Source organism: Hypanus sabinus, chromosome 2 (genome assembly GCF_030144855.1).
Source record: "Hypanus sabinus isolate sHypSab1 chromosome 2, sHypSab1.hap1, whole genome shotgun sequence".
NCBI lineage: Eukaryota > Metazoa > Chordata > Chondrichthyes > Myliobatiformes > Dasyatidae > Hypanus > Hypanus sabinus.
In genome coordinates, this window is record NC_082707.1 from 53959935 (window position 1) to 53984375 (window position 24441).

General features: G+C 37.2%; 1 protein-coding gene across 9 annotated transcripts in view; it reads right to left on the bottom strand.

The window, feature by feature from the left end:
* Positions 1-24441, bottom strand: part of LOC132378867 (inactive N-acetylated-alpha-linked acidic dipeptidase-like protein 2) — a 937774-nt gene that overhangs the window by 386149 nt on the left and 527184 nt on the right. For all 9 annotated transcript variants that reach the window (XM_059946161.1, XM_059946120.1, XM_059946130.1 and 6 more), the window contains 2 exons: positions 20415-20534; positions 7947-8097 (listed from right to left, as the gene is read on the bottom strand). In XM_059946161.1, the coding sequence (XP_059802144.1) occupies positions 7947-8097; positions 20415-20534 (271 nt within the window). The remainder of the gene's footprint in view (positions 1-7946; positions 8098-20414; positions 20535-24441) is intronic.

A 24441-nucleotide genomic window follows, 5' to 3' on the forward strand; every position in this document is an offset into this window, starting at 1 on the left:
CCTCGAAGCACCTTAAAACTATGCCCTCTCGTGCTAGCCATTTCAGCCCTGGGAAAAAGCCTCTGACTATCCACATGATCAATGCCCCTCATCATCTTATACACCTCTATTAGGTCATCTCTCATCCTCCGTCGCTCCAAGGAAAAAAAGCCGAGTTCACTCAACCTATTCTCATCAGGCATGCTCCCTGATCCAGGCAACATCCTTGTAAATCTCCTCTGCACCCTTTCTATGGTTTCCATATCCTTCCTGTAGTGAGGCAACCAGAACTGAGCACAGTACTCTAAGTGGGGTCTGACCAGGGTCCTATATAGCTGCAACATTACCTCTCAGCTCCTAAACTCAATCCCACAATTGATGAAGGCCAATGCACCGTATGCTTTCTTAACCATATAATAATTCTTAATTATTATGTATAGTTATTTTTGATTGGATTTCACATCCTGAAATGCTTCTGGGTCTTATTAGTTGTGTGGAAAGAGCTCAAGACCATCAGTAACAGAGGGAGTGCTAAAAGAAAGCTGGATGTTAGCTGCTCTTTATTCGGTGTTGTGTGTTCTTGGGAGGTTAGGTTTGCCACTTAATCCTGCTTGAAATTGTGTGTAATGATGAGGGAAATCTGACATTGCCTTCACAGAGTAGTTCCAACATAATGAATGTGCTAGTACCAAGGAAAAGGAAGATACATTTTAAGTACTGACATTCTATTACCTGGAACCTGCTCTGCAAGTGTTAATATATGCAATGGTCAAGTTGTGAATGTCAAGGGGAAACGGACGTTTGATGATGAGAATGCATAACCGATAAAGGCATGGTGGGAGCTTATCATCAGTGACTTGAAATACAAATGGAGTCAGCATCTTGCTACATTTGGACAACTCTCTTGGTATATTTGGGTAATGGAATGAATCAAGCGCTGCAAGGCGCATGCAGATAGTTCATTCACGAAGGATATCACACCTTAACCCATTTGTTACATCATTCCTATAACTGGACTTTATGCCCCAATAGCTCAGTAGCGATGAATTGTTTCATAATTTAAGGGTAGAACAGCAGTGTTATGGTTGGTGTTACACTATTACAACACCAGCAACCCAGGTTCAATTCCACCGCTGTCTGTAAGGCGCTTGTGTGTTCTCCTGTGATCATTGTGTGTTTCCTCTGGGTGCTCTGGTTTACTCCCACATTTCAAAGACATATGGGTTAATGGATTAATTGGTCACATGGGTGTAATTGGGCGGCACGGGCTCGTTGAGCCTGATAAATAAAACAATGACTGAAGTTAGGCAGAGTTTAGAACCTTAGGAATCCACTAATAAAGTAACCTTGCATATGTAAAGAACCGACCTCTGTAAATGGTGGACCAGCTTGTCATGGATTCAGGTTTCAGATATTAAATGGCGGCAGGTTCTTTTTGAATTTAGGTGCAGATTGCTTTCTCGTTTGTCTTCGAAGCTGGTACTGAGAAGAACTCAAGTGAACTACACAGCAATGAAGACGTATCTGAGAGCATGCCCAAAAAAGGCCTTTCTTGCTGCATTCTGACACCATCCGATATGGAACCTTGATGGGGACACACAATGATCACAGGAGAACACACAAGTGCCTTACAGACAGCGGTGGAATTGAACCTGGGTTGCTGGTGTTGTAATAGTGTAACACTAACCATAAAACTGCTGTTCTACCCTTAAATTATGAAACAATTCATCGCTACTGAGCTACTGGGGCATAAAGTCCAGTTATAGGAATGATATAACAAATGGGTTAAGGTGTGATATATCCATAACCTTGATGTTAGTAGAATCTTCAGTGCAACACATGCACGGGACACATCACAATTCCTTGCAGTGGCCATGGAAGGAAGGCTTGTAATACCACTGGGACTGCATTTATACATGACCTCTATTGAGGTGGGTTTTAATTTTATTTGAAGGAAAAGAGTGCATTGCTGGTGCCATTGTAATTTAGAAATATGAGAAAGAGGAGTGAGCCAAAAAGACAGAAATTAGAATTCATTTCTAATGCTGACAATAATCATAACTTTGTGATTACTGGATAACATTCTAAATATTGAAATATCTATTGTACATTAAGTTAAAAAAAAAGGAAGACTGAATCTGGAAGGATTGATCTAAGTGAGGTTAGTTGGCAACCAATGCGTTGATCACAAAGCTGGAATGTAAATCACACCAAAGTCCAGCCTTTCAAATTATAAACAGAAAATTAACATAGAATTAAAATAAAAGTAGGATCCACTGATGATTAGGAATACAAACTAAGGTTTTAAGCACAAAATGGAAATGTAATTACAGTTAAATTGCTGGATACGTTGCAACAATGAAGCTCTGATTAGCCACGTTTCCAATGAACTACATAATTTTCTTTAAATATTACATGAACACAGTATCACCAAGGAACTACTCAACCAGGCAAAAACAACTGCAAAATACAGCAGTTTTCACCTAGGTTTAAATGAAGATTGTTAACATTTTGAAGGGTTGATTTAGCATGTCTCCTGCATTCACTTGGATGACTTACACCCCAATTCATTATAGCACTGTTTATAAGATAATTAATGTTCAAAAAATGAAACATTTAGATTTAATCAAGATCATACACAGAAACACACACACACACATACATTGTACAAACATGCATGCACATACGTGCATACAGACATACAAATATTAACAAACACATACATGCATACATTTGTCACTCTAAGTGATAACTGTAAAACACACCCTCCGGTACTTTATGTAGTTTTATGTTGCAGTGTAAAAATAGAAAAAAAAATAATTAATAAAGGTAACTGTTGTATTTTGTAATTTCAAAGGAAGACATGAGAATCCAAAATGCGAGTCTAACTTTGACTTTACTTTAAGTGAGGCATGCACATATTACTTGGTAGGGTGACAACATATGCAATTAATGTATTTTCAAACATAACCCATAATTAATTATTTAAAAGAACAAGAAGGCTCTATCAAACAATATATATACAAGATTACTCAAATGTTGCTAAACTATCAATACACAACCCTCCAAACTGCTTAGCTATAAACTCCAACTCAATAGAGAATCCATCTCAACTATATACACAGTATACTATATTATACAACTACTATATACAGACCGCCACAGCCAGTAAATTTTAAATTGTCCCATTAAGTCCTAAAGATATAATTGCTGTGGAGAATTTCTTACTCTTGTGGGATAACATCTTTCCTAACAAGAGAGGTCACTCTGCTTGGCAGGTGAAACTTATGCCTGTGAAAACAATCTTAGGCTCTTGTGTCTCCTGCATGGTGATTGTAGGAGCTGACTGAGACTGCAAGAAGTGGTTCTAGCAGCTCTGGAACCATTCTTCTCTTTTCTTTTTCCTTTCCTTTTTCTTCTTTCTAGGATGTGCACCTTGATCTTGGGAAGGTGCATTTGGTTCACTGAAGTATTCTCTTACTGATCCTTCTATTGCTTCCTTTATGATCTGATCTCTCCTCTTGATTTCCTCATCCACAACATCATCTGTTGAATCCTCTATTTTCTTATCTCCATTGACTCCTCTCTTTTTGAACTTCCATTCATCCAGCTGGACTATGATCTTTTTATCTATTTTCCACTGGCTGGTGGTGTAGTGGCATCAGTGCTGGACTTCGGGGCGAGAAGTCCCGAGTTCGAATCCGGCTGACTCCCTTGCATGCTCTCCATCCGTGCCTGGGTTGAGTGTTGAGCTCGCAACTCAACTTGTAAAAAAAACCTGGAGAGGGATCTTTGCAAAGCTGTTCAAACTCATTTTGTGGAATGAATGAAACAGCTGAGCCAGTATCCAGTATCATTTTAATTAATTTGCCATTCACTTTTGGCATAAGCCATTTTGCTCATTTATTGTTAATTTTAACACGAAATCTCAAGGCTGCACAGTCCTGTGTCCGCCCCATCATTACCAGATTTTTCATCAACACCATGCAGATTAGTACTATCAAACTGCAACCTGACTTTTCAGCTTTTCCTCCTCACTAAGCAGTCCATTTAGTTTATTCTGCCCAACATGCTCTTTGTATGCATCCTACTTTGGTACTTTTTCTCCAACTTTCACCTTTAAACCTGCATTAGTATAGCATATGTGAGCTCTTGCCACAAGAGTAACACAATTTGTTTGCGCAGGCTGGTTTCTGTATTGACACTGCAATTTTATTCACGCTCACTTTCATTCCTGACTGCAACTCAATTGCATCTCCATCTGAGGTTTCCATTGAAACAGAGATTCCAACTTATCTTTAAAATGTGCTTCAGTTAGGAACCATTTTTGAACATTTTCTTGTAAGATTCCACAAACTAATCAATCCCTTGGTGCATCTTTAAAGTCATTACTAAACTGACAATGCTCCAACAACCTCTTCAATTCAGCCACATACACTGAAATTGACTCCCCTTCGTTTTCTGCTTATGAAGCCTAATGCATTCTGCAGTCAACAATGGCTTGGTTCTAATTGTTCCTGCACTGCTTTGACAATTTCAACAAAGCTTACTTCTACAGGTTTTGTTGGAACAGTTAAACTTTCAAGCAAATTGTATACCTTCAAATTAAATACATTGAGAAAAATCGGTACTTGTTTCTCATTGGCTACTTTATTTGCTTCAAAATACTGTTGAATTAGCTCAGTATATTTGAACCAGTTACCCATTGCATAATTAAACATGTCAATCTTTCCAATACAGCCAGCTACTTTTGCTTTTTTTATGATTATTATCAACTGATACTCACTCTTTATGAACCCACGAACTCTTCCATTTATTGCATTTTCTTAACTCAACTTCTGGACTGCAATTTTTTTTACGCGCTTTTCCTCACTGCATTTCTGTTTTAGTTCGAACATCTTGCTGCACTTCAACTGGTCAGTAGCCATCTTGGGTTCATTTTAAACATATCTTGTCGCCAATGTTATGTTTTGTAACTTCAAAACATTAAATTAATTCAATGGAAGACATGGGAGTCTAAAATGTGGGTAAAACTTCAAGCTTACTTTGAGTAAGGTGCGCACATATAATGATTACATATGCAATTAATGTATTTTTACATAAAAACTGTATTTAATTATTTAAATGAACAAGAATGTTTAGTTAACCAATACATATACATATACAGGATTACTCAAATATTGCTGAATTATCTGTTACATACCCACAGTTTGAACACGGGACAGTGGGATGATGTAATTGTCTCTTGACCGTGGGGTGATGTTATATTATGTGATGGCACATTCCAAACAGTATTTAAACCAACCCGCAGTTTGTGACGCATTTTTATTTTTGATGCAACATTATTGTTGTCGGTCGGAGGTGTGGAGGCTCCACCGGTTTTGTTTGTTGCATGTTTATTTTTCCCTTACAGTCCTGTATCAGAGAGTAAAAGCACTACCGAAGTTATCCGAGTTCAAAGGATTGGATAAAGTTAATGTCGTTCAGCGTTTTGGGGAATGATAGACCTTTGTAATTTCTTTCAGGAATTGTGGCATGCACGTTCGAGTTAAACCCTTGCAAAGTGGGGAAGGTTTGTGCAGTGACCACCCTCCAGTCAAAAGGTCAGTTCCTTTTACTTCCTCGTGATTTCTGCGAACAAGGCATCTCCCAGCTGTGGGATCAGCAGATCGTCGTTACTTCGAAGGAATCGTTGTTCATTTCGGGGAAGTCTCTCCTTACTGACTGGATAAATCAGATGGACTTTGAATTTATCACTTTAAATCTGTGCTTGGATGAAAACTCATTAAAACAGTTTCTAAGTTTGACTGTTCGTTAGATTTTGCCACCTGTTAACTTCTAGTTAAGTTAGTCGTTTGTTTACTTTTCTGAGTTTTGAGCAGAGGTTAATAAATCTTGGGATTTATTTTAAATCCTGTCAGTTTCATATTCATTGCTGCTGCATTCATAACATATCAAATACACAACAGTGACCACTTGTGATATGAAACATACCTTAAATATATCTACAGCAAATGTAAGAACAATAAAACTCCAGTAGCCCACTATCCAAAAATTTGGTAATCCCTATGGTTTGGCTTTAGCTCACCAACTAATGTTTACTCTATTCACTTTCTGCTATCTGGGGCCCCAGTTACTAATTCCCATTCCACTCACCAAGGCCCAAATCTCACGTTTCCTTGATATTCAAATTTATGCATACCACTGACAGGTGCTTAAGACATTACAGTACATTACAAGATCATTTTCTCTTCAGGCTGGCTTTTCATAACAGAATCTTGCTACCCTTATTCTCTGGTTCATTCCACAGAACCTCACAATATTATCACTTTTGAAAACTGCAATTAGATCTGTTTTCTTCATCCTTTCAGCACTTGAAAATTTATTCCAATGTACTAAGTATTCCAACATAGAAATTAAAGTACTCAATATTGCACTGCAATAATAGCCAGGACTTTCCTCAGAACTTCTCCCATTTCAACATATGAGAAGTGGTCTGTGGAAATGAAATCAGCAGTTCAGAGGAAACTTCTGGAGATTATACTTTAACCTTTTCAGAGCTTATACTTTAACCACTTCAGAACACCTTGTACTATGCAGGTGTGACTTGCCTATAGCAATTATTCTTATGTTCTCCCAAAACAACAGTACTGAAAGTTTAACAAAATCAATCAAATGTCAAAGACTAAACAAAAAAATCAAACATTAATCCCAAGTACCTTGACATCAGTTCTATAAAGGCTCCTTTAACTGTATAACTGTAGACAATGTTTTTAAAAAGTGTACTTCTCATGAACAGAAGGTGTACGTGTGTGTGTGTGTGTGTGTGTGTGTGTGTGTGTATATACAGCAGCATGCGAGTGTAGTGGTTGGCACAACACTTTACAGTAAAGACGACTCAGCATCAATTCCCGCCACTCCCTGTAACAAGTTTGTACGTTCTCCCTGAGACCTTGTGGGTTTCTACCCACAGTCCAAAGACACACTTGTTGGTAGGTTAATGGTTCACTGTAAATTGTTCCGTAATTAGGATCAAATTAAATCAGGGTATTGCTAGGCAGCGTGTCGTGAAAGGCCAGAAGAGGCTGGGCCTATTCCTCGCTGTAGCTCAATAAAAAAAAATTAAAATTAAAATATATCTATCTTCTGCTTTATATATAGGATAAATCTCCAATAAAGACTAATGACTCTAAGCTGTAGAAATATGACTGAAGTATTGACCATGCTGAAATATGTTATAGATTATTTAATGTAAGAATATTTCCTAATAGATTATCAGAGTAGCATTTCAGAATATATGCATGAAGAAAGTTGATGAGTCAGAATACTAAAATATTCAGTACAATTATTCAGGAACACACTGTGCTGTTCTTTCACTTCAGGGAAAATTATTCAAATACAATTCACCCTATTTAGGTGTCAACTTACGGCTGTGAGCATCCTAAAAAATGAGTAGTTTGGAAAATCAGCTTATACTTTATGCAAGAACAGAGAACAGAATGAAATAATTTAGCAATAATTGGCTCCAAACGACCTTACTCTGATAGCTCAGCCAGGGAAAGGCAATGTCACAATGACCTGATATAGTCTGTGTTTTAAATCTGGTATTAGTATTAAAGTAATACTCGAGAGAGAAAGCTTTTGCCTATATCAGTCATATATCTGCACGTGCCTTGAGCTGACACAGAACAACAAATTGGAAACCTATTCAATTTATATAACAATGATAACATTAACCTCTCTATTCGAGGGCACTAAACAATTCTTGTAAACCAATGGTTGTAACAGGGGCAAATGATTTGCGGTTTCTAGGGCTTTTATGGAAAATTGCCTTAATTTGTTAGCAAATCAATAGCACTTTTTATGTGCAGATATTCAAAATATTTGCCAAAAGACAGCTGGTATGTCAGCTTTCCTTATAGCTATTATATTTTGCCAAGAAATATAGGTAATCCTCTTTTACTTACCAACACTGGGATATCCTGGAGTAGATGGATCTCCTCCAGGGTTTAGAGAAAGCCAAAATGTTTCATTGCCAATCTTCTCCCTTTGGGGTAAATCACAGGGATCGATGTAGACCAAAGCTCCCCCAAAACCAGCCTCCAACAGCAAAGACAGCTGCAAATGTTAGAAAGCACAAATTGATAAATTAAAGACTCAAAATCCTTCAGTTAGTGCAGTACAGCTAAAAACATGATAATCAGTGTTTGATGATCTCCAGCAAGCACTCTAATTTGAAATCCAATTTTATGATAATCCAGATGATCCTTGCATCCCAACCACATACTCTAAGGGTGTTGTAATGAAAATTACTTTACCCTTATCATGAATCATACAAAACCATTTGGAAAAATATTCACCATATTCAGTATAGTGACCTAATATAGTGCTGTTTATTTATTTTTTAATGTGTCTTTAGTAGACAGTGTATTTAATGGTCTTGGAGATGGGTTCAGGAAAGCCAAATACCAACTGTCTATTTAATATATCCAAAATTGTTTTTTCATATCCAGGTAGTTATAGTGAAACATCCTTCATTTGAAGTTGGCTGCCTACAAAAATAATTACATGTATGACTACACTGTATGTTAAACCTCTGACTCAGCTTTTAACATCACTCTCAGTATTATTTCTGACTAAAACCATTAAACCATTTGGTAATTTTTATTCACGATGATGATAATACCATAAAATCTAGTTATACACATTATAGGCTAGACTTGGACACAATCATTCCAGAATGTATACAACTGGAATTAGTGGAGTAGAACATTTAACAAGGTTTATTGCGGAAAATGGTAAATAATAATATTTAAATCAGAGTTAATTATTTTTTACAAAGCAATAAATTTTAAAAAGGTAGAACTAAATTCTGAAATTCTGAGTTCCTACAATATCTGTTTTGATATACACTTCATTCATGTTCTTTAGGAGATTCAACAATGATCATAATTTGAGGTAATGCTGAAGGACTTATTGTGATCATGTTAAAGATTAAATTGAAAACAATTTTATTGTCTTGGAACAGATTTTCTGCATAAAAGAAGATATATGATAATGGATTAAGTAATTAATAATATATAGTTTTCATGAAGTCCATTTACATGCTAGAATTAGAAGTGAATTTCAATACTTCTGAAATCAATTAATTACATGAGATTTTACCATTTTAATCTTTGGATAAAATAGCTCTCCAAGAAACAAGATCCGGTGATGAGGATGACAAGTTAAACTCTAACCCTCTAGTCAACTAGGCCGGAGAACGAGAGAACACTTTGGTATGATGGGATGAGAAATATCTCGTACAAACACTGCAAGCCTTAAAATATCATTTCAGTCAGAGTGTGAAGATAACTGAAAGCAAAACCAAAATATGCTGCAAAAGAAGTTTGATTATTTTCAGTAAGAGAATAGAACATTACTTCTCCAAAAGACAAACCAATTCAGATTTCCAGCATCTGCAGTAAGAATTAGAAAAAGGTAAAATCACCCAGAATCTGTGAAACAGGATTTTCAAAGCTACCACTCAACATCACCAACTTTTCATATTGTCAAAAAGCTTTGATACTTTAATATCAACTTTAAAAATCGTGATATTTTAGTGCCTTACTGGCAAAGGTTATTTGGTTCATAACCTACAGAAACATGAAACAAATCTGTTGCTGTGGGCCACACCTCTGTGGGAGATCGAGAAACACAAGAACAAGAGCAGTGCATCCAGCCTTTGAAGGTTCATCTGCTAATTAGTTAGTTTATGTTTCATCTGCAATTAGTTCCAGATCAAAATTTAATTGCCTCGATTCTTAAGTTTTCAATTGGTATAATTCCAAAAGGTTCCTAGAGGTGAGAGTATCTTGTGCTGGACTCCTGGGAGATGTTATGGTTCCTCTATCATCAATTGACTCTCAATGCTTCCAGCTACATAATTCAGTTCCTTTTGGCTAGGTATAATTCCAATGAATCTGCACTGTACCTCAGAATGCCTTCTCTTCAGTAGCAGTGTGCCAGACGATTCCCAAAGACCAACCGTAAGTATAAAATACTAAATACAATTTGACTCAAGTAATATATAGATGGCCAAATAAAGATTAGGAAGGAGAGATGCTAATAAGGGGAAGATTAAAATATTCCAACGAAGAATGTTAAAATGTTTCCCTTTTCTCTATTTACAACACTAAATAACTTCCGAAAACTACTAAGCAGCCATTCTCAATGATCAAAGTGAATTTATCATCAAAGTACAAATTTCTCACCATATACAACCTTGATAATTTGTTTTCTTGTGGGCATACTCAGTAAATCAAAGAACTATAAAAGAATCAGTGAAAGACCACACCCATCAAGGTGACAAACAAGTGTGCAAAAATACAACTGTGCAAATACAAAAAGAAACAAATAATAATAATAAATAAACAAGCAATCAATATCAAGAACCTGAGATATAGGGCCCTTGAAGGTGTGTCTATTTGTTGTGGAGCAATCCAGTGATGAGGCAAGTGAATTTGAATGAAGTTATCCCCTCTGGTTCAAAAACCTGGTGATGGAGGGGTAATAACTGTTCCTGAAGTTGGTGGTGAGAGTCCGGAGGATCCTGTAACCTTTGCCCTGAAGGGAGCAGTGAGAAGAGAGCATGAGGATCCCTGACATTGGATGCTGCTTTCCTGCAACAGCACTCTGTGTGGATGGGCTCGATGGAGGGGAAGGCTTTACCCGTGATGGACTGGGCTGGATTCACTACTTTTTGTAAGATTTTCCATTCAAGCGCATTGGCGTTTCCATTCCAGGCTGTGATGCAACCAGTCAATATACTCTCCACTGTACCTCTAGAAGTTCATTAAAATATTTGATGACATGCTGAATCTTCACAGATTGCTAAGGAAGTCCAGGTGCTGCCATGCTTTCTTCGATGATCAGACAGAATGCAGTATGGGGAAGTACATGGTCATCTACACTGGTGGAAGGAATAAAGCCTAGGCGATTTTCTAAATGAGGAGCAAATTCATAAACTAGAGGTGTAAAGGGACTTAAAAGTTAGTACTCGAGCAGTTTTCCCCACAGGTTAATTTGCAGCTTGAGTCACTGGTAAGGAAGATAAATACAATGCTCGCATTCACTTCAAGAGGAATAGAATTTAAGAACAACAATGTAATGCTGAGCCTTTATAAGGCATTGTATTGTGAGCAATTTTGGGCCTCAAATCCAAGGAGGATACACTGGCATTGGCAAGGGGCCAGGGGAAATTTGTAAGAATGATCCCAGGAATGAGAGAATTAACACAGAAAGAGAATTTGATGGTGTTGGGTTTGTACTTACTGAAACTTAGAAGAATGAGGGGAGATCTCATACCAAATACTGAAAAGCCTGAATAGACTGGATGTACAGAGGGTGTTCTCAATAGTGGGAGAGTGTAGGATCAAAAGACACAGCCTCAGAATATAAGGAAATCCTTTTAGAACAAAGATGAGGAGAGTAGTGAATCTGGGGTGTTCACTGCCATTGACAGAAGTGGAGGTAAGATCATTTTGGTACTTCCACAAGCAGAGGTTGATATAGCACAGCTTAAATGTGCTATATCAAATGTTACAGGGAGAGGGCAGGAGAATTGGGTTGAGAGGGAAAATAAATCAGTATCAACCGTGATTGAATGGTGGAGCAGACTCGATGGGCCAAGTTGCCAAATACTGAAGTTATTTTATGCCCCTTTACAATTATCATTGAACAGAGTCTTGGCAAAGGCTATTAAAGCAGAATCTTGAGGAATGACAACTTCCATAATTTTGTATTTAGATATTCAAAGGAAGCCTTAGAATTAGACCTAATAACAAAATTAATGCATCATAACTGTGATTATTAATGCAAATTCCAGGCCCTTATTTCAGATGAGCTGTTCAACTAAGACCTGATCTGTGGATAGCAATGAATATTTTTTAAAATCCTGCAGGAATGGTTGGCAGGTTCACTCAGTACCCTTCAACATTGTCAACAATTATTGCAATCTGCATGTTTCAATGAAAGGCTAAAAAAAGTTATCTCTGAAATCTCTCCATTTCATGCTTGTCTGTATAACAGCTGCTGTGCTTCAGTAAAATTTATTAGATGCAGAAGACATTAAGATTATTCCATGGATATGAATAGCATTCTAATAATATATGTGTCTTACTTCTGTGGCATGCCAATTTTCACTACTAGGGTGTTATAATAAATATAATTTAAATGTGTTTCTGCCAATTGTACTCTCTGTAAGTCAGAGGTTTAATATTTTTTAATGGTTGAGCAATTCTTTTAGGATTTACATAGTACTATTCTAGCATAAATGTGTGGATTTTAAGTCTCAGTAAAACTGGATTGGTTTGCAATGAATCTCAGCACAAATACATTGAAGATTGTCAGTAACGGTATCACTCATTATAAACTTGAGGTGCAAATGAAGCATGGGATAGAATGTGGAGTGGAAGTGGTATATGAGTGTAATGTGCTAGGTTAATCAGACCCAACTATTCAAGCACCCAGAAAATGTGTCAATAAGTGTACAAGCACAATAAAGTAACTTAAGCCTGATTTATTAATATAAAATAGAAAGCACAAATAAACCACTCAAAATGCTACATAGCAAGTCACAAACATTACTGCGACACAAAGATTTCTGGGCTCACAATTCCTTCACTATTCGGTGGTTGCTGTCGGGAGACTCCAATTTCCAGCTCATGAAACCACCCCTGGGTCTCAGGCACTGATCACAATCTTGGTCCCGGTTGAAGTCCAAAGAAAATTTAAAAATCAGCCCAGTATATGCACAAGCTTTACAAGCACAGAGTAACCACATCAATCTCTTTGTTCTTATGCCATTTGCACAGTCTTTTTTTTTCAAATGCATTCCGTGCTCATTGCAGAGACTCATAAATCAATTAAACAATTTAATGGTCTTTCTTTGTTCATTAGTCTCACAATGTTGAACACATTACATTCCTTGGGCTTACAAAGGACATTAAAGTTTACACATATAACCAATAAGCCAGAATCTGGACAGATATTTTCAGTGTTTACTCACTAACAGCCACATAGCTACTAACAGTGCTTACTCCACTGACCTCACATGCTATGACATCAAAAAGAGTTAAGTGTAATTTCACCTGACATTCATTCAATGACTTTCAAAATCTAAAATGCCACCTTTAGCAATGAAAAAAACACTGTGGATAAATTTTACACCTTGAATTTTTACTTAGTTTTTAAAAAAGTCATTCAATTTATATGCTTACAACAAGTATGGAATGACAATGGCTATATGCTAGAGAGTTTGATTCTTTGATAGAAAATGCATGATTTAGTTAAATATATGCATTAGAAACTATGCTGTGGAAAGTAATTTGGTTACACAGTTTTGGGATTGATAGAGAAAAGATACTGAAGGACAAGCTATGTTTTAAATATAATGAGATAGAAAGTATTTCCAACATTACATTTCAACACAAGGATACAAATTGAAAAATCTATTTTTTCATAACAAAACATATTACATACTTACTGCTGAATGTCTTACTTGAGTGTGCAAATAGTAAACATGTTCCAACTTCCACTAGTCACTTACCAGAACAGCAACGACATTCTGATTGACCCTAAGTTGTTATTAACTAAATAATCATAGATTTTCTTTCAATATGATCACATCTCTATTTCAACAGCAGAGAAGTACATTGTGGGTGACATGGTCTAACAATGTAATCCTTATAAAGTGATTTTTCATCAAATTCATCAGCATCAACATCACAGGTTTACAACTGTACAATTCCAATTACAACTTTATCATGGTTTATGTTAATTCTTCCCTTTTAAATTCCATTTACAAGATTATCATGTTTGCCTGTCAGATTCTACTCACAGGCATTGGTAGAAAGTCTGAAAAAAAGCTACAAACAGCTGCTTACAAAGCTTAATGTCATGTTTTCAGCAAATCAAAAGGACAATTACTCAATTCCAAAAGATATATTACAGAATAACGGAAAAATAACTAAACTCAATGAGGCAATTTGGCCCATCAATTATATGCATGACAGGGAAGAGCTGCCCAACTTAATCCCTTCCAAGGCAAGATTTGCTGCACTGCAAGTAATGGTTCTTCAAGGACAAATCCTAGTTCATTTTAAATATGTTAAGGGTATCTAATTTTTACACCCACTCAAGGAATGAGTTTCAGACTTCTTGCCACCGTCTAAGTGAAACCATTTTAACTCATTCCACTTCTAACCTTTCTACCAAATGATTTAAATCTCTATCCATTGGCTTTTGATCCACTTGAATTAGATGTTTCCTACTTATTCTATCTTGGTCCCTTTTGATTGTATTTTTAACTTAATTTTCCCTCAGCCTCCAATATTCCAAAGGAAAGAGCCTACAACCTACAAGATTCTGAAAGCTAAAATTCTCCAGTCAGACCTGGCAACATCCTCCTCGGTGTAAGCAGATATTCTCCACCACACAGTGAACAAGCAGGTTTAAAGGCCATTTTAATCTAACCACCCAACCCTCTCCCTCATCTAAAACAGTGTATCCCACATGCCTTTTAAACTTGTCCTGCCATGTATTTTCAGCCTGGCTGATACTTCACATTTCTCAGTGTCCTCTCATGTACTGTGTATTCCCTTACCTTCTTTCACTACTGCTCCAGAAGGAACTTAATTTACCACTATTCAGCTAAGATGATTAGCTCTGACGATCTAAAGCTGTTCTTTTCTATTGTCATCCTCATAGCCAATCTACAAATTTATTCCATCATGTTCATTACATTTAAATCTAAATCATTAAGTCAGACAACAAGCAGAAGGGAACCAAGGACTGAATCCTGTGGAACTTCAGCCTTTCAGCAGCCATCCATCACCAACTGACACAAGGTTAATTTTGGATTTAATTTGCCACCCTTGTTGGGATCCCACTGGCTCATAATTCTTGACCAGCCTGCATTTGGAACCTTGATAAAAGCTTTTCCAAAATCTATAAACGCTAAGTATGTTTACCCACCCTCCTTGATAATTCATCAAAACTTCCACTGTGATCAGCCCTGCCCTTCTCTTAACAAGTTCACCTAATCTTGTATACCTCCTCAATGTAAATCATCAGCACCCTAGATATATTACGTAAAGACTACTTATATTAACATCATAAGAATTCACAGTGAAATGCATCATTCACGTTAACAACCAACACAACCTAAGGATGTGCTGGGGGCAGTCCACAAGTGTCACCACACATCTAGTGCCAACCTAGCATGCTCACAATGCTCGGCAGAACTCACTTCTATTTTCAGAATTCTTGGACTTATACCAACTGTGCTATCTAATTCCCAAAGCATTAACAAATATTCAGTTATTGTAAATCCTATGAGCAGATGTTACCCATTACATAGCATTCATTTTGTGGATTTTAGGTAAGAACGACAAGACCATTAACCTTCACCACTGATGCTCTGTAAGATTCACAGCAAACTGTAGGATTGCTGTACTGTGTAGTTCAAGACAGAAATCCCTATGCTGTTATGCATAATTCAGCACCCCTCCACAATCTGTCTTTTTCAGTGTTAGCTTCATCGAGAATGAGGTTACGTAACATTCATGCCAGGACCACAGGCTTAAAAACAGTTACTTTCCCCAAGCAGTGAGGCTGATCCACACCTCCATCCACGAACCCATCTCACCATCACTACTTTGTCATTTCCTGTCCAAGTCACGTTATGTACAGACATCCCCATGCCTAGTGTCATTTTATGGACTTACAGTCTATGTATATAGGCTATCTTATATATTTACTGTATATTTATTGTGTTTTTATTATTGTGTTCTTTATCTTATTGCATTTTTTTGTGCTGCATTAGATCTGGAGTAACAATTATTTCATTCTCCTTTACACTTGTGTACTGGAAATTATATTAAACAATCTTGAATCTTGAAATCATATGAACCAAATTGAATGTAAGGTATTCACAGTCAAATCTCTCCGGAAAGTAAACATCATACACTCTTCTACATATGGCCCACATCTTGAGGGCTTAATTCTTGCTTGGCAAACTATCCTACATTTTAAAAAGACACATTACATAGTTGTATTGTAATTATTTAATATATATATTTGGAGATATAAAGGATTTGTCTTCAATTTTTTCAAAAAATATATTACTGTGAAATCTGATATAACATGCTTTATCACATCACTGTTTTGGATTATTACAGGTATTATAATGGCCCCATAACAGACATGTTAGACTTCATTACAATATAAGCTGTGGAATCTGAAGCCCCCCTATGGATAGATAATGTTATGTATTGGGTTCTCTGGCTTTATTAACTTTATTAGATTTATAATAGGCAAACTTGTGGAAATGAAGGTGGAAATGGGGGAAATTTGCTCAATGTGTGTGTGTATGTATGACATTGGAGACAGTTTTCTGTTGCAGATGGCACTGAGATACAGAGCCCCATTGTTAAATAGAACTGAGATGCAGAGCTTTGAAGAGAAGTGGGGATCTAGAAATAGGTAACTGTTGGCTTCATTTGTGATGTTCAATGATGTTATACCTCACTGTGTTACTGTTCCACAAATCCTGCCACTGAAGGTAAAGGCAAGGGCACATGACAACACCTGTGCCTCCAGTCATCCCTCCAATTCACACACCAGCCTGCCTTGGAAATGTTTCGCTGTTCATTGATGATTGGCCTGGAACTCCCTTCCCACCAGTACTGCAGTATTTTCACCGGGTCAGCAGAAGTACATTTCCAAAGACAATCAGGAATGGGCAATAAGTGGTGGCCGGTTCACCACTTTTGAAAAATTTTGAATAATTTTGAAAAATGCTCAAGGTTCTTTTAGTATCTGTACAGTGTATACAAAATGCCAGTTCAAAACTTTGCAGTTTATTGCTGTAAGAATTCCTTGAATGCATTTATAAATGGATGCATGAAACAAACTGCAGGGTCTTGCATATTTAGATAAATAAGCACTAATTTGCTATTGACTCTGGGATAAGAATACCTCCATATTAACTTCGGTTTTAAAAAAAATTATTTATCACCTTTAATATCAGAATTCCATTCGTACAAGTTCTTATGCAAAGTAGGAGATATATTTTTTGTGTCCAGACTTAATGGGTAACAAGGCTTACTCTGATTCCTAGTTCTTATATTCTTACGTTATATGAAATTATGTTAATAATTAAAATGCTTTGATATTTGAATTTTATGGTAATGCACTACTGCCTCTATTTCAACAAACAAGAATTTTTCTAAAAATAATGAGTAATTATGTTCTAACCACCTTTAAATGTTTACTGTTCTTTTTTTACATATATTTGTGAGATTGTATACTGTTATAGCAGGTCATGAAACCATGTGTTATGTTTGGCTGTGAATACACTCTTTTGTAAGTGAGAAGAAATCATCGTCAGAATGATAATGAAGTTCTTCACAAGGTTCTATTCACAATTTTATTGCATATGCATATAAATTCTGATATGCATTCAAATGGTGGATACAGCCCAGTCCATTACAGGCAAAGGACCCACCCCACCTCTCCCCTAGCCATTCAACGCATCTACAAAGAGTGCCACAAGAAAGCAGCATCCATCATCAAAGAACCCTAGGCCATGCTCTCTTCTTGTTGCTGCCATTAGGAAATAAACTACAGGAGCCTTAGGACTCCCATCCCCAGTTCATACCCTTCTGACACTTATTGCCTTCAAACATCAGGCTTCTGAACCTGCATGATTAATTTCAATCACCTCAACTCAGAACTGATCCCACAACCTATGGACTCCCCTTTCAAGGACTGTATACCTCCTATTCTCAGTATTATTTATTTACTTATTTTTTGTACACTTGCATAGCTTGACTACTTTTGCACATTGGTTCTCTGTCAGTCTTTGTTTGTGTGTAGTTTTTCATCAATTTCATTGTATTTCTCTGTACTACTATGCAAGAAAATGAATATCAAGGGTAGTATTTGATTTTTTATTTATGTATATGCACATCGATTATGAATTTATTTCAAAATTTGAAAATATACATTAAAGCAGATGGCATTGTAGCATAATGGTCAGAGTCGTGCCTAACAGTGCCAGCTGTGTGATCAGGGTTCAATTCCTGCCACTATTCATAAGGAGTCTATACATCTCCCCATGACCATGTAGGTACCCTCTGGGTGCTCAGGTTTCCTCCCACGTTCCAAAATCTGAGTTAGGATTCATGGATTGTGGCATGCTATATTGCTGCTGGAAGCTTGGTGACCCTTACAAGCTGCCGCCGACACATCTTGGACCGTGTTGACGCAAACAAAGCAATTCACTTTCTGCTTCAATGTTCCAATGTTCGTGCGACAAATAAAGCTCATAAATCTAATTATTTTCAGATATCAACTATAACTTTTAAAAGTGACGCAATAATTAATTTAATATTTGCAAATTACACACTATTATACTTGTGTCCCTTTAGAGATGACAATAATATTTATATTTGTATAAACAAATTACGACTATTACATATTGATTCCCCAGCTGTGGCAAATGCCTTTGTTTTTTTGAATTCAATCAGAATACCATATGATTCTTTACCATTTATAAATAGTGCAGCAAATGTTCACTGACACAGTTGTAATTATTTTGTTATTAAAACAACAGTCAAGCAAGAATATGTACCTACCTTTATAATTTATAAATAAAATACTGTCAATATTGTACTAAAGTATAAGTATGCTTTGCATCCAAAGAAAGTAATAGAGTTATAATAGCATGACAGAACTCTTAACCTGTTCTTGCCCAAGACCATGTTCCAGCCAGTGCTCAATTGTTATAGATAGACACACATCATCCTGTATATTCACAAACAAAGATCATAATGCTCATATTCTGTATTTTTTTATAACACTGGTTGTTCAGATGAGAGGTACAGTACTTGTAATCACCTTCATCAGCAACAGATTTTCCCATTGCATTTGTAGTTATTTTTCAGGCCCATCATTGCAACTGTGCTTGAGTCACTGTTTCGATTTCTTGCAGCAGCTGTAACATACGGCTCATGAATGTCAGTTTTACTGCTAATTTGTGCTAATTTATGAGTGTTTTTATTCCTCATCAACCATTGGATGTCATGATGACAAATTATGTTCTGACTTAATCATATTAGGATAAAAGGAAGATGGGTGACCTATCTGCTTCCAGAGGTTGTTTCGTCTTTTTTTATGAACTGGCACTGCATTCAAGCAAAGTCCATTATTCGTTGATAGTTGGAGTCAAGCAACACAGAAACAAGTCAGCTTAATTATCATATCTGCTAACAATAATGATCTTCTGTAAATTAATATCTAATTCATACAAACTTTATAATCTTTAGAAATAATAATTCTGCGTCACTCTTTTTGTGACAACCACTTTACCAGCTCTTTAGTCTGTAGGGCTAAATGTCAATTAAAAATTTATCGCAAATCAAAGAAACAGATTGCTTAAAATCCATTCCTTATAAACTGATTTATTGACAAATCTATTGGAACTTTATGTCAAGTGAGGACCACAAAGAACTTCTCTCAAAGCGTTGATCTCACTTTGAAAAAATCTGACTGGAATCTGATTTTCACTCTTTCTTAAAATCTTACAGCCCATTTGGCTCCCTTTTAAATCTGTGAATTAGGCGAAAAAGGCACTTGAGTTGACATAAGGGGGTTAAGACAGAGTCAGTTATTGTTTGAGCCTCACTGAATTAATGCAGCTGCGTATACACTGCTGTGCACAACTCGAGATAGGTCCATGCCTTGGGGATGCTCCCTGTGGCAACCAGCCAGCAGCAAAAATGTATTTCTGGATGAGGGAAGAATAGGCCAGAAGAACATCCTGTACACGTGAAGACCAAAGGACTTACCTGAAACCCCAACCATTAGATATAGCAAAATGAGCTCTACTTCAACTGTTTTATTCATGTCCTTAATCCACTAATCAACGAACCTCTCACTGCTTCACTACACCCCTCCTTCACAACATCACTGATATCCAGCCCAACCAGCAGAATTTCAGAGGTCAGGGGCACAAATGGTTGACAATTAAGGTCTTTTATTTTCTCCTCTTAGGTTAAGGGCACCAGAAACAGGAGGGAGGCTAGCTACATGGAAGGGAGCCCTCTCAGGTGCAGTGCCTGGCCTACATGGAGCAGCAATACAACTGCTGAGCCCCACTCCACCACAAACATCTCTTGGAATCTTCCAGATATGCTGTCTAACTATAGTTCTTGGTGATTCCATATCTTTACATTTGATCAGAAGCACATGCAAATGAGGTGTAGGTTAGGCTGCCCAGCACCTTCAGCCTGCTATAGCATTTTGCACTACAATTAAAACCAGAAAAACACAATTAAAATATTGAAAATCATTACTTACCAAAAAAAAATCTAGATTAGTTTTAACCCTACCTTGTATAGTAAAGGTGCCTGTCCAAGTTTAATTAGTGCAATTTTTTTGGTAACATTGGTATTTGATTGAAGTCGGAGCAAATCATCAATTGTTCCATACTGTACATCTATGATCTCCGCCTGAAAAATTGCAAAAAGCAAATACTATTTTAACATTCTTTAAACCACTTCCGCTGTTGCATTCATTACCTATTAATTCTAACTGCATTAAAACAGGTACAGATAATACCTAGAAAGGTTGGAGAAACTACTTAAAAAAAGGTTTCAATTAAACGATTCAAGTAATCAAAGTTGAGCTTTTAAAAGAGGAAACAGATAATGGAACTGCTCTTCCTTGGCTCTTTAAGAGAGGGTTCAGAGAAGATTCACTAGAATGATTCCGGGAATGAGAGGGTGAACATGTGAGGAACATTTGACCGCTCTTGGACTGTACTCCTTGGAGTTTAGAAGAATGAGGGGAGACCTCATAGAAACATTTTGAATGTTGAAAGGCACGGACAGAGTGGATGTGGCAAAGTTGTTCCCCATGGTGGGGAGTCCAGTATGAGAGGACATAACTTGAGGATTGCCGGGCACCCATTCAGAACAAAGATGCAAAAAATTTTTTTTTGCCGGAGGGTGGTGAATCCATGGAATTTGTTGCCACGGGCGGCAGTGGAGGCCAAATCATTGGGAGTATTTAAGGCAGAAATTGATAGGTATCTGAGTAGTCAGGGCATCAAAGGTTATGGTGAGAAGGCAAGGGAATAGGACTAAAGGGGAGATTGGATCAGCTCATGATGAAATGGCGGAGCAGACACGATGGGCTGAGTGGCCAACTTCTGCTCCTTTGTCTTATGGTCTTTAGTAAGAGGGATGCAGTCTCAAGATTCAGACTGCAAGATTTGGGAACCGCTTACAAGGTAACACTGCAGTGTACGCCAACTGTCAAAAAGTTACCCATTGAATAAGAATTATCATTTCTAGTTTCCTCTGTCTTTTGGATGTGAGTAACCCCACAATGCAATTTATTGGGTAATTCATCACTGGCCTTTAATTTACAGCAACTCTTACTCATGCTGCTCCAGAAGGTTTAATTCTTCCTCCCTTGAAGCATGGTGGTTATATTAATAATTTAGAATTAAATGAGAGGGGCATTTTAAAGATGACACAGAAAACAGCTGTGAGGCTAACAAAGAAGAAGAAAGTTTTGAATTTCAGAAGGAAGCATGATCTATTGATAATATGCATAAAAAATTGTATCAACCACAGTTTCTGCCATAGGCGAGCTGCGGAAAGGTTCCGCAATCATGCTCGTGAATATGCACAATCCAGCCATTTAGTGTTTCATTGTGGTGGTATTTAACTCCCTTCCTTTCATTCCAGACTTGACCAAAATCAGAGGAACATCCCTATTTACCATTGTCCTGGATCCGGGAAAGAAGACTAACGTTTCGCCTGACGTTAAGGAATGGGATTTACTTAGTATTAAGGTACTACAGCCAAGCCGCTGTATTGGCATTAGCATTAGTTTGACAGTTCTAGTTAACAATCCTGTTGGCCAAGTGGTTATTGTTTTCTATCCCTTCATTTTCCGAAAAGTTCCCATTAAAGTCAGTGAATTGTTGATCCGCTTCAGTTTGTCTCTATCTCCATATCTGGGCCACAGCCAACTATCTTGTCAGAAACATTTACGTGTTTTCCTTTATTAACTGAAAATTAGATATAAGGGTAGGAAAATCATGATAGAATTGTACATATACACTAATTTGACCACAGCTTGAGTACTGCACACGTGAAAGGAATGAAGTGATTGAGCTGAAGGGAGTGCGGAGAAGCTTTACAAGAATGATTTCGGCACTGGAAAATTTTAGCCATGAGGAAAAAAAGCAAAGCTGGGATTTGAAATGGGGGAGGCTGAACTGAGTCATCTGAGAAGAATCAGAGTGTAATTAAGAAGTATTGATTTCCTTTGGCTATGGGGTTTAAAACCAGAAGATAGTGATCTCAAAGTAACAAGCGGATGGAAAAGAAAAATGAGGAAAGTATTTCTTCAGCCACTGGTGAATGAGGATCTGGAATTCGATGCCTGAGAGACTGATAAAAGTAGAAGCTCTCAACACATATCACACAGTCAAGATGAGCTACTATTTCCGCCAGTGAAGAGTCATGATAGCTTCCTATGCACCCTCCACGGAAATGAACAAACAAGTCAACATTTCAGGCCAGGACTCTTCTTCAGGACTGGAAAGGAAGGGAGAAGACTCCAGAATAAAAAGGTGGGGGAGGGGTAGGAGGCTAGCTAGAAAGTGATAGTTGAAGCCAGGCAGGTGAGAAAGGTAAAGCATTGGAGAGGAAGGAATTCTATGTACTAAGTTTTTCTATGATTTCACAAGTGGCCATTTAAAGTGTTAAACATCCTACAGTGATTAAACAAACCACATATGGAGATATTAGGGCAGATGACCAAACATTGGCTGAATCTCCAATTTTTAAAAAGTGAGAGACTGGAGAAGAGAGATATAAAGTGGTTTAAGAAAGAATTGCAAACTTCCAAAAGTTAACATCTGAAATTTTAGATACAAATGTGAGGTCAAGAAACTGGAATTGGAGAAGTAATTTGTTTTCAGAACTCTGCAGGTCTGGATTGATTTCAAAAATGCAAATTGGCACGTTCATGAAAATAAAGATTATGGATTGTAAAATCACACACAAGGAATAATAAATAGAGAAATAAAAAAAGGTAGGCATGTGAACAATAAATAATTAACTGCAGCCTTTCCTTCCTAATTCCCACAGTGAAAATTCACATTTAAACAAATGGGGTTTGGAATTATTTCTAGATGCATCATGGAAGTCAGCTCTGAAACAGAATGGTAGGTGCAGCAGCATTTGTAGTTCAGCTACAGGACAAGTTTACCTGCATGTGACTGCAGCATTGAACCAATACTGCCCATGTTTATAGAACAGAGGTGAAGAATTTGAGAGAAGTTGATGCTGGCTAGAAAGTAGAAGTCTGGCCAAGAAAAGAAATGGCAGATGCAGTCAGATTATGTTGTGGAAGTAGAATCAGATAGTCTCAAAAAGGTCACATCCAGTAATAAGCTCAGTCTCGGACCATGCATAACACCAAGTTTGTAATCGGTTTGATTAGCCTCCGACTCTTCTCAGGAAAGGAAGTGTCCTCAATGACAAGGAAATGATGGACACCAAAGGATATGGCTTCATTCTTGTCAATAATTGTTTGAGTCAAGTCGAGTTTACTGTCATATGCACAAGCACATTCAGGTACAGAAGCAATGAAAAGCTTGCTTGTAGCAGCATCACCGGAAAGAAGATTCAGACAACACTCAGATCATACATTATACAAGGCAGCAAAGAAAAAAATCTGCAAGACAAGACATCAATGCAAAAAAAAATATGACAAGTCCATCATTGTACAACAGGTGGTCCATAGTATTTAAATGGAAAGAATTTGTACTCATCCACTACTGCAAGATAGAGAAGCAATCTGACCTTTTAAAGTCAATGGGAGAGTTGAGAGAAGTGGTGGCAATAGAGTGCTAGGCATGATCATCTTACATACGAAAACTATCAGTGCATTTTCAGCCAATAAAAGGTGGTTTAAGATGTAAACTCGGCAGGACCCTGGTAGATCCCTGTTAATGCAGAAGCTATCAATGTCGGAGTAGGAAGAGAAGTAATTTCAGGTGATTGACAATGAGTGGGGAAAAAGGAAATTCAACCAGATTACCATCATTTCGCTCATCTAAATAAGAGTGGGGAGGTATGGGAGGATGGCATGTCCAAATGAGTCAAAGGCTGTACCAAGATAAACAATGAACATCACAAAGAATGTCACCTAGTTTTTTTGAGTTAGATTGTTTGCCATGGTGTTCCAATGCTTTATGAAAATGACAATAAACAAAAGGATCAGATTAAAAAAATAAGCTGCGAAGTGAAGATGAGTAGATAGTTTAGAAGGACTGAGGGGAAAGGCTTGGCTGTTTGAGAAAAGAATTTGTGATGTGAAATGTAAGAGAGAGTA